We start from the raw sequence: 13,641 nt of genomic DNA on the forward strand, positions 1-13,641 counted from the left end.
ACGTCCTACATATTTTTTAGGGCAGAACAATATGCCAGTTTAGAGACTGTCTTAAAACCTCAGTCATCCTCAGGGCCACGTGCTGAGTTTTGGAAGCTGAGAGGCCTTAGGGGAGCCAAAAAAATTTTGAAGAAAAGTCGAGAAGATTTGTCTGCAATTACCAGCAAGGCCAAGTATCCCTCTTATGAGAAAGTCGTGCTTCGAGAAGGTAACAATACAGCAAATATTCTGTTGGTTTTTTTTCACTGAGCCTACCTTCAGAGTGACTTAAATATCAGTATATCAAGTAGTTTTAACAGGTGACTCACTAGTTGATCCGATGTAGCAGTGACGTAGAGACTAGAGATGAGCGAATGTTAGGAAAATTATCTCCGAATCCAAATTTGCCATACTTTTACCACATTCGTGCTGAATTTGTTTGACGATTGCTTCCGAACATATTCACTCATCTGTACTCCCGTTGACTCCAATGGTGTTCCGCTATGTTCTGCGAATATTGCAAATATGGCGATCAGAATCCGAACCTTACAATTAAAATATTCGCTCTTCTTTACTAAAGACCTCTGCTAAATGTACATTGACTTTATGATAATGGTTTCCTAAAACTGAGAAGTTTACAGCCATTGCAAATCTAAAGCAAGTAGTCATCATCCATATAAACATGCAAGATACAGGGTATATGAGGCTTTTATATAGAATATCTAGATGACCTTACAGGGCTGTTTTTGCCACTGGACATATGGGGGCAGATGCATATGGCAGTAGAATTGGGGCCCTGAGTGCCTTTTGAATGTATTTTTATAAAAAGAAGCAGTATGTAGTAAAGTGGGCATGCCTCTATAAAGTTACCGTATATACTCGAGTATAAGCCGAGATTTTCAGCCCAAATTTTTGGGCTGAAAGTGCCCCCTCGGCTTATACTCGAGTCACGGTCGGCGGTGGGGTCGGCGGGTGAGGGGGAGAGAGCGCTGAGGCATACTTACCTAGTCCCGGCGATCCTGTCGCTCCCCCTGCCCGTCCCACGGTCTCCGGGTGCAGCAGCTCTTCCCCTGTACAGCGGTCACGTGGGACCGCTCATTAGAGAAATGAATAGGCGGCTCCACCTCCCATAGGGGCGGAGCCGCATAATTCATTTCTCTAATCAGCGGTGACGGTGACCGCTGACAGAGGAAGAGGCTGCGGCACCCGGAGACCAGCTGTCCGGGGGAAGGAGCCAGGGACGCCGGGAGCAGGTAAATATCGCATATTCACCTGTCCTCGTTCCACACGCCGGGCGCTGTCTCCATCTTCCCGGCGTCGCTCTCTCTCCACACTGACTGTTCAGGTCAGAGGGCGCGATGACGCATATAGTGTGCGCGCCGCCCTCTGCCTGATCAGTCAGTGCGGAGAGACGCCGGGAAGATGGCGCCGAGGAGCTGCAAGCAAGAGAGGTGAGTATGTGTTTTATTATTTTTATTGCAGCAGCAGCAGCACAGCTATGGGGCAATAATGGTGCAGAGCACTATATGGCACAGCTATGGGGCAATAATGGTGCAGAGCACTGTATGGCACAGCTATGGGGCAATAATGGTGCAGAGCACTGTATGGCACAGCTATGGGGCAATAATGGACGGTGCAGAGCACTGTATGGCACAGCTATGGGGCAATAATGGTGTAGAGCACTGTATGGCACAGCTATGGGGCAATAATGGTGCAGAGCACTGTATGGCACAGCTATGGGGCAATAATGGTGCAGAGCACTATATGGCACAGCTATGGGACAATAATGGTGCAGAGCACTATATGGCACAGCTATGGGGCAATAATGGTGCAGAGCACTATATGGCACAGCTATGAGGCAATAATGGCCCGTGCAGAGCACTATATGGCACAGCTATGGGGCAATAATGGTGCAGAGCACTGTATGGCACAGCTATGGGGCAATAATGGTGCAGAGCACTGTATGGCACAGCTATGGGGCAATAATGGACGGTGCAGAGCACTGTATGGCACAGCTATGGGGCAATAATGGTGTAGAGCACTGTATGGCACAGCTATGGGGCAATAATGGTGCAGAGCACTGTATGGCACAGCTATGGGGCAATAATGGACGGTGCAGAGCACTATATGGCACAGCTATGGGGCAATAATGGTGCAGAGCACTATGGCACAGCTATGGGGCAATAATGGACGGTGCAGAGCACTATATGGCACAGCTATGGGGCAATAATGGTGCAGAGCATTATATGGCACAGCTATGGGACAATAATGGTGCAGAGCACTATATGGCACAGCTATGGGGCAATAATGGTGCAGAGCACTGTATGGCACAGCTATGGGGCAATAATGGACGGTGCAGAGCACTATATGGCACAGCTATGGGGCAATAATGGTGCAGAGCACTGTATGGCACAGCTATGGGGCAATAATGGTGCAGAGCACTATATGGCACAGCTATGGGGCAATTATGAACGGTGCAGAGCACTATATGGCACAGCTATGGGGCCATAATGAACGGTATGGAGCATCTATTTTTATTTTTGAAATTCACCGGTAGCTGCTGCATTTTCCACCCTAGGCTTATACTCGAGTCAATAAGTTTTCCCAGTTTTTTGTGGCAAAATTAGGGGGGTCGGCTTATACTCGGGTCGGCTTATACTCGAGTATATACGGTAGTATGCCTGTTGGTACATGTGTGCCTGACCATTGTAAATGTGGCTATGTGCTTATATGCAAGTTTATGCACTTATATTTTTAAAGTTGAACTACGTATTGTCATTCTATTTAGGTGTGATTTCTATCTCAATCTGAAACAGAAGGGTCACTACATATACACAATCCATATACCGTATTTTTCGGACAATAAGACGCACCGGACCATAAGATACACCCCAAGTTTTCAGAAGGAAAATGGGGAGAAAAAAATTGTCAAGTGGGGTCTATATTACAGTCCGAATTCAGCTTACTGGGGGGGATCGGCAGAGGTGGAGGAGTGGTCACAGGGGAGCTTCTGAGTGTCTTGATTCGCTCTTATTGAAATACTCGATTTGTATATGTTACACTAATTACATGACTGACACATCTGGTCTCTACAGTCATTAAGTCCAAATACAGCCATACTAGTACTTTCATACATTAAGAAAAAGCATGTGATGACAGATTCCCAAAGTAAATTTTTCTACAAAACAATTTAGGGTTGTGGCAGAATAAAAATTGATATAGCAGGAGACATGGGAATAAGTGTTCTCCTGGTTAAAATACTTCTGCTGGAAAATTCCAGTCTTGCAGGAAGTCTCCCTATCAATGCGCCCTCAGTTTGCCATGCTAAATACAGTCTTTGTATTACTACTCTCTGTGCAGTGGACCTAGTCCACCTATAATTCTCTTAATATCAGCATTGAGTCTGCAAGTTCCTGGTGTCGTCTTCTTGTTCATTTGATGTGGGAGTACTGTGAAAATGTCGATGCTTTGATGTGGACGTGCACTGTTCTGAAGACTAGGCTGTCTTCAGCAGGTTCACGTATTCATTTTGCTGTGCCCTACAATATAGAAGTTCCAAAAAAAGGTTTATGGGATGAATTTACCACCTTTTTGCAAAGTCCTCTTCACTCCCTCTCCTTAACTTATTGATCTTACTACTATTATCATAAAGATGTTAACTTTTGAAATGACTTTTTTTCTATGCAGCGAGTTTTAAAAGGCCTGTTGTAATCCTGGGTCCAATAACAGATATCGCCCATATTAAGCTTTGTGCCGACTTGCCCCAAGAGTTTGAATCTGCAGGTGAGTTATGGTGAGGAACAAAACAGTTTGTTTTTGTAGTAGTACAGTGCAAATGGAGCACTGAGAGTCTCATGTTTTTGTTGCAGAGAGTGTTTCTCGTGATGATGGGGCTTCCAAAGTCATTAAACTTCAGCTGGTGAAAGAGATCGCAGAACAGGTAAAGAAGTTGTATTAAACTCATTATATAGATAGACAATGAAATGACATGGATGGCTATTTTAAAAAAAATTAAACATATATCTGAACCCTCTGTATTACAACTGTCAGGTGAAAGGGCTATTATTGCCTGTTATTGGAGGCAAAGCTGGAGTTAGTTGGAAGGCTATTTGTGCACTTGTCTGTGGTGCAGAGCTACTTGTGAATGGCACCATGGTATCTGGCTCTGTAAAGGGGTTAAAAAATGTTTTACGAGCCTACTCCAACACTAGAGAGAGTATTACCAATGTACTACACTTGTGGTCTTACTGCATAATGTTGTATCATTAAAGTGGATGTCAAGGCACACAATACTGATTGATTACCTATCCATAACATATGTTATCAATATGAGATTGGTGGAAGTTGTACACCGCTCCACAACGATCAGATGAAAACTGCTCTGGTGGCCGTTGGATGTAAAAGCTTTTCATGGAGCCACTCCATGCGTAGCGGCGGCTGCTCGGTGCTGTAACACAGCTCCTATTCTTTTAACTACTGTAGAAGCTATTCCGAAGTAGTCAGCAGCTACGTATTAAATGTAGCTACACTGAGCAGCTCTATTCAGTCACCAGAGCTATTTTCAGCTGATCAGTTTGGGGATTGAGTGTAGGACCCTTCACGAATCTCATGTTCATGACCTATCCTTGGACCCAACCTACAAAGAACTTTTGACCATAAACAGAAGAATACGCAGTAATTCCTTCCACCATTTGATTTTCTGTTATTTTTTGTAAATTTCAATTAAAATATAGTAGAGAAGCTCATGTTCGCAAGATACCCATGATTAAGTTATACAATCAAAACATGATAGACAGAAATGACCGTCGGAGCCCAGGATTTAGAAAATAGAAATTAACATAATGAACTACTTGTAAGTGTGGACCGCATAGAAACATCAGCCTCCACTTCAGACCCTCGCTATCGTTTTGCCCAATTGATTCAACTGGGGTACTCCTAGGTTATTGATCCATTGAATTCAGTAGGGGGGCAATGTAAAGAATTAGGCTCTTTTACCTGTGGTTGGATTTCATGCAGCAGAAGACTTTCCTATTATTGTATGGTAAAACCTTCTCTTCTATTTAGAATAAGCATGCGCTATTGGACATTACTCCAACAGCAGTGGAACACCTGAATTATGTGCAATTCTACCCAATCGTGGTTTTCTGCAACCCAGAGAATAGACAGGGGGTCAAGGCAATGCGTCAATGGCTACTTCCAGACTCAAAGAAGAGTTCACGACGTTTGTATGCCCAGGCTGTGAAACTGCGCAAGAACAGTTCTCATCTCTTCACAGGTGATCACACACTCCTTTTTTCCCTATTATGTTTCTTCTGTGTTTTTCAATTACTGTTTCCTTATTTACCGTAATCTTCTCTATTTCCATGTGATATTTAAGCCACTATTAACTTGAGTGGAGCAAGTGATTCCTGGCTTCCAAGTTTGAAGGAAATTATTCATACAGAACAAGCAAGGCCGATATGGACCAGTGAGGAAAAGGTGAAGATTTGGAATTCCTTGGTAAGGTGACTATTCTCTGTTTCATGTGGGAGCTAACAAAATGTAGTTTTTGTTTCAGACTGAGGCTACAGATACTACACCTTTGATTCGGATGACTGGGTCAGAAGTTTGGTCTACAGATTACCTGAGCTGTGACAGTCGAGCCAACAGTGACTATGAGGAGACTGATGCTGAAGGTGGTGCTTACACTGACCAGGAACTGGAGGAAAACTTCCAAGAACCTGCTCTAGCCCGTTCATCTGAACCTGTTGTTGAGCATTCACCTCCTTACCATGATAACCACTCACCATATTTTTCATCATATAATTACAAAAGCCATTCCTCAATTGAAACCGCTTCCTATCATGGAAACCAGTCACCTTCCGAACCATCTTCACACTACAGAGGTCAATCGCCACTTTATAATGCATACAGCCCTGCACAGGTAAATTGTTTTGGGTTTTTTTCTTCTGTTTTATTTCCACAATCTAATAAGGGACACAAACAATTATTATTTAGTGCGTCTAGCAAAACTAAATGTTATCAATGCAATGTTTCACTTTCTCCAATGGTATCCACTGCATTTTACGGGTTTCTGACCCAAGCAAAAGATTCAGAGGAGTTTCCAGGGGTCTTCCCCATGCTGTTACCATGCCATTTCAGCACGGCTTCCATCTTTTACAGACATTTTTAGACCCCCCCCTGCAGACTTCTGGGGGGGGGGGGGGGGAATCCATTGACTTCCATTATACTTGCTAGTTGGGTCGAGCACCCGAGCATTACGATTTGGTCACCTCGAGTAACAAGTACCCGAACATTTTCTGGCTTCCTCATCACTAGACATGACGGCTTCCCTTTAACTCAGAATCCTTTAGTCAGCACTACTATGATGATCTGATGGGGAGTGTCTAGTGCTTTCATTTGTCTTTTCTGTCCTGCCTTCAGATTTATGACCAGAGATGACATCATTTTTTAATGAAATCCAGTTGCAAACATTGTTCTTTTAACCCTTTTATTGGTGAAACTTGTTATTGCAGTTTAAAAAAATGTTTTGTTATTTTTTTTCTGTTCTAGGAAAACGCAATGGAGCAACTTCCCCAGTGGAGCCACAGCAACAGGTACAATAGATATAACATTAAGCATCTTGCCATACATGGAAGCTGCTATAGAGAAAATTGCGTAAAAGTGGTTTTATAAATACCGACATACACCTGCCATATTGTAGCTTATTAGATGCAATCTATTCTAATGAATACAAAAATAGATTCCTTACTGATTTGTTAAAGGTAAAAATGTATTGTAATAAGGTAAGCATCAGTTCTTTTTCATGTTTTGTAATTGAAAGTATGACCTAATTTTGAAATTCCTGATGTTTCTGCACCATCAATAACGAGTGCATTATATGAGCTCAAGTGTCTACACTATGAGGGTATATTCACACTCGGCAGTTAATTTGGAGAATGTCCTCTGACTGTCCCATATAGTTTAACCCCTTAGCGACGGAGCCAAATTTTTGAAATCTGACCAGTGTCCCTTTGTGGTAATAACTCTGGAACGCTTCAACAAATCCCAGTGATTTTGAGAATGTTTTTTCGTGACACATTATACTTTATGAATATGGTAAATTTAGGCCGATATATTTTGTGTTTATTTTTAAAAAATATCAGAAATTTGAGGAAAATGTTAAAAAATTAGCAATTTTCAAACTTTGAATGATTATTCCTTTAATCCAGATAGTCATACCACAGCAAAACATTAATAAATAACATTTCCCACACGCCTGCTTTACATCAGCAACATTTGTAAATTATTATTTTGTTAGCATTTGGGGAGGTTTGAAAATGTAGCAGTAATTTTTCATTTTTTCAAGTAAATTTACAAAATTTATTTTTTAAGGGTCCTATCCAGGTTTGAAGTGCCTTTAGGGGTTCTATATATTGGAAACCCCCCAAAAGTTATACCATTTTAAAAACAGCACCCCCTGACATATTGAAAACTGCAGTCAGGTAGTTTACTAACCCTTCAGGTGATTTTCAGAAATTAATGCAAAGTGGCATGACAGAAATGAAAATGTGTATTTTTACCACCTAAATTCCACTAACATCTGAACAGGTTACAACAGCCATCAGACTCTAGGGCCGCTATAAGGCCATGAATTGCCATGACAAACAACAGGACCACACAATCATGATCTGAGGGCACAGATTGGGATAAAGAGGACGCCCCCACACTCTGTTAACCATTTATATGATGTAGTCACTATTGACACTCAGCATCTAAGGGGTAAAACAGATTTGGATGGTGCAAACACTGATCGTGGCTGATGCAGCAAGTTGTCAGCTATAGTGGACAGCCGACAGCTGCTGGATTGTCACCTGTATGGGGAGGCTATTCTCTTATTTATCGGTCGTTCATGACAGCACTACGGAGAGAGGGGATCCGCCCTTCAGGAACAGGAAACCTACAGATACATAAGGGCGGCACCTCTCCCACGCATCAGTTGGTTTCCTGTTCCTGGAGGACAGGATTCCCTGCAGATACGACTTCGTTTCTCCTATCAATACCTAGGCCGGCTGTCCGACCCAGGTAGCGAGGGGGTCTCCTACCTCGGGCAGTGCGGGTCCCTGGAAGCGCCACGGTGGGTCCGGGTAGGGCTCCACGACAGTGAGCGGTGCAGTGTGGAGCGACGTCCGGAGGAGGTCCATCCTCAGTGGTCAGTGAGGTGAGTATGCCCCCCCCCCGGGGTCCGCTCACCCTCCTGGGCCTCGGTCTTCCCCGCCTCTAGTCCCCGTTGGTGCGGTGCGCTGTGGGGCGGTGCCCTATGCGCTCCTTTTTGGTCGGCAGGCCGGGAGTCGGGCGCTGGCTTCTGCCGCTTTCGCCGCTGTGCTGCGGCCACGGGCGGTGGTGGTGTAGCGGCGGGCGGCTAGGGGGTCCGGCGGCGCCGTCCCCGGCTTCCGGGTGCGTTCCTGAGCCCTCAGGCCGATACCGGAAGTGCCGCGCAGGAGGCGGGGCCAAAACCGGAAGTCGGACGCCGGCCGGTTTTTTACAAAAAACACCGCTATCCTGCATGCGGCGGGGGCGGTTGGAGGCGGGGGAGGGTGGGGCACGGATTTGCAGGTGGAGGAAAAGATTCTGGCCACACACCTGCACATGTTCCGGATTCGGGGGTGGGCTATATATAGCCGAGCATAGCGCTGCAGGGCTGCTTGTGAGCCCATCTGCAGCTATGGATGAGCCAGAAGCTGCCATCGGTCTGCTGGAGCAGGAGCAGGACAGATCCTCAGAGAAGTCCTATGCGAACCCCCAGCTGAAAGCCCGCGGACGCAGTAACCAGCCCAGTCGCAGATATAAACAGAAGGATCTGGACCGACCCCCCAGTAATCCGGTACCTACTGCTACTGCCTGGGTAAGAGATCTTCGTGAATGTACCCTGATGCAGTCTTTTCCTATGTTTATTTCCATAGGGGAAAAAAAGCGCTGGTAAAACAAAAAACAAGGAGTGCGCGCTATGCGCTTGCCCTTTGCCAGACGCCTACCCTCAGAGACTTTGTCAGTCGTGTGTACGGCAGACGGTAGGAAATAAATTGATGGGAACTCTGATAGCGGTAGCACCAGATAAATTACATAGCCTTTTTTCTCCGCTCCCATAGGTGGCGGAAGAATCTCCTGATTTCACATCAAACCTTAGGGAGATTATCAGGAAGGAGGTGAAAGATTCCCTGAAATCCCTGTCCCGGGAGCCTTCCAAAAGAAGAAGGGAACCTAGCGCCTCAGAGTCGGATTCGTCCGCTGGCCCTAGTAGGGAGAATGAGTCAGACGTCTCTGTCTCCTCAGCGTCCTCTTCGGAAGAGGAGTCTAACCGGTTCTGTTTCCCATTGGACCAAATGGACAAACTAATTAAATCAGTTAGATCCACCATGGGGGTGGCTGATGAAAGGCCAGAACTCTCAGCACAGGACCTAATGTTTGGCGGTCTAGACCCTAAAAAAACGTAGGTCTTTTCCGCTCAATGACAAGGTCCAGAACCTCATCAAAAGGGAATGGAAAAAACCAGAGAAGAAAGGCTCTTTTCCACCTGTCTTTAAGAGTAGATATCCCTTTGAGGACCCCATGGTGAACACATGGGATAAAGCGCCGAAATTGGACGCAGCGGTGTCTAAGGCGTCTAAAAAATCATCTATCCCCTTCGACGACATGGCTTCCCTAAAGGATCCTCTCGATAAGAAGGCTGACTCATTCCTTAAAGGGACATGGGAGATGTCGGCGGGTGCCCTGAGACCTGCTGTAGCCGAAACATGTGCAGCCAGATCGATGATGGTCTGGCTGGATCAGCTAGGGTCTAAGTTGGAAGGGGGTGTTTCCAGAGATTCTATGTTGAAATTCCTGCCAACTATTCAGAATGCCGCTGCCTTTCTCGCGGATGCATCTGCGGATTCGGCAAGAATGGCGGCTAGGGCGGCCGGACTATCAAACGCAGCACGCAGGGCCCTATGGCTGAAATGTTGGCTGGGTGACCTTCAATCCAGATCCCGTCTGTGCTCTATCCCATGCGAAGGGGAATACCTGTTTGGTCCAGTCCTAGATGAACTGCTGGAGAAAGCTGGAGACGAGAAGAAGAAGTTTCCCAATCTACCAACTACCTCTTACAGGCGTCCCTTCGCAGGGAAGAGATTCTTTCGGAGGAGTCCAGCCAGAGACCAGAGCAGATGGGATGAGAAAAAGAAGAAAGGTACTGGATTTATGTTTGGAGGTGGAGGACGTCAGGAGCCATCCCGTGAGGTCAAAAAACCACCCCAATGACTAGTCGCCCCGGTGGGAGGTAGACTATCTGCCTTCTACCCGGCCTGGTCCAAAATCTCCAGTAGTGATTGGATTTTGGGGTTAATAGCTACGGGTCTGCGGCTAGAGTTCTCTTCTATCCCTCAGAACTTCTTCAGAATTACCCCACTCAGGTCCTCTCCAGCAGAACAGACGGCCCTGGAAGCAGAAGTTCACGACCTGCTCAATAAAAATGTCCTGTCAGAGGTTCCGGAAGGAGAACAGGGTAGAGGATTCTACTCTCCTCTATTCCTAATAAGTAAACCTGACGGCTCCTTCAGAACAATTATTAACCTTAGGGCTCTTAATAATTTCCTGACCGTTCAATCATTTAAGATGGAAACTATTAACACCGCAATAAAGCTGCTGTTTAAAAACTGCTTTATGGTAGTATTGGATTTGAAGGACGCCTATTACCATATCCCTATTTATGCAGGTCACCAACGATACCTGAGGGTGGCGGTAAGGTTGGATGGGGTAATCAGACACTTCCAGTATAGGGCCCTCCCCTTTGGTATATCGGTCGCCCCTCGAGTGTTTACCAAAGTTATGGCGGAAGTTATGGCACACCTGCATGAGTCCAACATTCTAATAATCCCCTACCTGGACGATCTCCTTATCGTAGGTAAAACGGCGGATCACTGTCTGGAACAGTTACATAAAGTGATGTCTGCTCTGGAGCGTCTGGGGTGGATGCTAAATGTTAAAAAATCACGCTTACAGCCCATGACGGTGCAGCGATTTTTAGGCCTGACCCTGGATTCCCAGGTTCAGGAATGCCGTTTGCCTCAAGAGAAAATTGATCGCTTGCACCTTCAGGTGCTGAGTGCCTCTAAAAACCTCACCATGTCCCTTAGAAGAGCCATGTCTCTGTTGGGCTCTCTCTCGTCCTGTATTCCAGCGGTCCGATGGGCCCAGTATCATACGAGGATACTTCAGGGCGAGGTGCTGTTACAACAAAAAAGGTTGGGGGGATGTCTGGAGAGCCTGATGACCCTATCCCAAGACGCTATTATGTCCCTCGGATGGTGGCTAGACCAAGAGAACCTGTCCACAGGGGTCCCCTGGGAATATAATGTAACTCGTATAGTCACCTCGGACGCTAGCCCTTCTGGGTGAGGGGCTCACATCGGGGATACGTTGGTCCAGGGGCTTTGGGATCGGGATCAGATAGAAATGTCTTCCAACCTAAAGGAGTTAACGGCTGTGGAACAGGCAGTTAAATCACTCCTTGTCTATCTACAGGGCCACCACGTGCGGGTATTCTCGGACAATCGGGTCGCCGTGGCATACATAAATCACCAAGGCGGGACTCGTTCCAAATCCCTAATGTGCGTAGCAGATCGTCTATTCCATCTAGCAGAGCAACATCTCTCATTGACGGCTCTTCACATAAGAGGGGCAGAAAACGCTACGGCGGATTTCTTAAGCCGCAACACATTGAGGCAGGGAGAGTGGTCGCTGAACGACTCCATCTTCAACCTCATCGTGGAAAGATGGGGTCAACCAGAGGTAGACCTGTTTGCCACAAAAGAAAACAGGAAAGTGGCACAATTCTGCTCTCTCAACCCCAGAGAAAATCCTCTGTCAGTAGACGCCCTCCTCATAGACTGGAACTTAAGGCTAGCCTACGCCTTTCCTCCCCTTTCTCTACTTCCTCTGGTGGTGAGGAAAATCAGGAAGGACAAAGCCACAGTGATAATAATTGCCCCCTTCTGGCCCAGAAGGACGTGGTTTCCATGCCTGAGGACTATGTCGATATCCGACCCATGGGTCTTGCCAGACATCCCCGATCTCCTATCCCAGGGCCCAGTCTACCATCCTCGGGCGGTTGGCCTTCATCTGACGGCGTGGATTTTTAGCGGGCGCTGTTAAAGGATAGGGGGTTCTCTCCGGGCCTCATTAACACTCTGCTGAAGAGCAGAAAAATAATCACCACAAAGATTTATGTCAGGATCTGGAGGAAGTTCCTTCAAAACTCGGGGGTAATAGCTGGTCAGTCAATACCAATAGACCAGATATTAGAATTCTTACAGAAGGGGTTAGATATGGGGTTATCCCCAAATACACTTAAAGTGCAGGTATCAGCCTTAGGGGCCCTCTTTGGCTGCGACATTGCTGAGAATCACTGGGTCAGCAGATTCATCAGAGCGACAAAACGGTCTAGACCAATGGTGAAGAATAGGGTCATGCCATGGGACCTGAACCTAGTCCTCTCAGCCATGACAGAGGCCCCATTTGAGCCAATTGCATCAGCCTCTATTAAAAATTTATCCCTTAAAGTAGCCTTTCTGGTGGCCCTAACATCGGCACGTAGGATGGGCAACATCCAAGCATTATCCAGGGTTCCCCCTTACATGCAGCTTAGTGATTCTCTCCCCTGATCCAGCATATCTTCCTAAAGTAGTGTCCAGGTTCCACAGAACACAGGAAATAGTTCTTCCATCTTTCCTCCCCAATCCTACTAACGATAAGGAAAGGAAGCTACACACTTTAGATGTAAAAAGATGTATATTGGAATTTCTGGCAGTAACTGATCCCTGGAAGATAGATAACGCCCTATTCGTGTCCTATCAGGGTAGTAGGAAGGGTCATAGGGCATCAAAATCTACTTTAGCTAGATGGATCAGGGAGGCTATCTCGCTGGCATACATCTCAAAGGGCAAGCCGGCGCCTGAAGGTCTGAAAGCGCATTCCACTAGAGCTATGGCGGCTTCGTGGGCGGAAAGATTGGAGGTGTCGATCGACCAAATTTGTAAGGCTGCTACTTGGTCTTCCCCAAACACATTCTATAACCACTATAGATTGAACTTGGGTGCCTCTTCTGACCTTTCCTTTGGTGTAAGGGTGCAGCAAGCTGTAGTCCCTCCCTAGTTAGTTACTCTCTGTAATTCTCTCCGTAGTGCTGTCATGGACGACCGATAAAGTCTTAGTTACTCACCGGTTAACGGTGTTTTTCGGAGTCCATGACAGCACCTGTACATACCCTCCCGTCTTCTTAAGTTCTGGGTGTACACCTCTTCCTTTATTTATATAATTCACGGGTAGTGAATAGTTAGTTATTGTATCATTGTTTATTATGTATGCTATTAACCTTGGTGGTCCTCTTGTGCTCTGTAAATCAACTGATGCGTGGGAGAGGTGCCGCCCTTATGTATCTGTAGGTTTCCTGTTCCTGAAGGGCGGATCCCCTCTCTCCGTAGTGCTGTCATGGACTCCGAAAAACACCGTTAACCCGTGAGTAACTAAGACATCTCATGTCAGTTAAAAGGCATATTGGCTGTCATTAAGGGGTTAATGACAAGGTTTGCATAAATCCCTTCAGCTGTATGGAACAGAGGTCTATGGCATCACTTTTGCAGTTGA

At 46.1% G+C, this 13,641-nt stretch overlaps 1 protein-coding gene across 5 annotated transcripts in view; it reads left to right on the plus strand.

Annotated features, from left to right (window-relative positions):
- Nucleotides 1–13,641, plus strand: part of TJP3 (tight junction protein 3) — an 80,645-nt gene that overhangs the window by 62,249 nt on the left and 4,755 nt on the right. For all 5 annotated transcript variants that reach the window (XM_077253677.1, XM_077253659.1, XM_077253667.1 and 2 more), the window contains 7 exons: nt 21–208; nt 3,667–3,762; nt 3,849–3,919; nt 5,044–5,254; nt 5,357–5,457; nt 5,537–5,902; nt 6,532–6,575. In XM_077253677.1, coding sequence (XP_077109792.1) covers nt 21–208; nt 3,667–3,762; nt 3,849–3,919; nt 5,044–5,254; nt 5,357–5,457; nt 5,537–5,902; nt 6,532–6,575 — 1,077 coding nt within the window. The remainder of the gene's footprint in view (nt 1–20; nt 209–3,666; nt 3,763–3,848; nt 3,920–5,043; nt 5,255–5,356; nt 5,458–5,536; nt 5,903–6,531; nt 6,576–13,641) is intronic.

Source organism: Ranitomeya variabilis, chromosome 1 (genome assembly GCF_051348905.1).
Source record: "Ranitomeya variabilis isolate aRanVar5 chromosome 1, aRanVar5.hap1, whole genome shotgun sequence".
Taxonomy (NCBI): Eukaryota; Metazoa; Chordata; class Amphibia; order Anura; family Dendrobatidae; genus Ranitomeya; species Ranitomeya variabilis.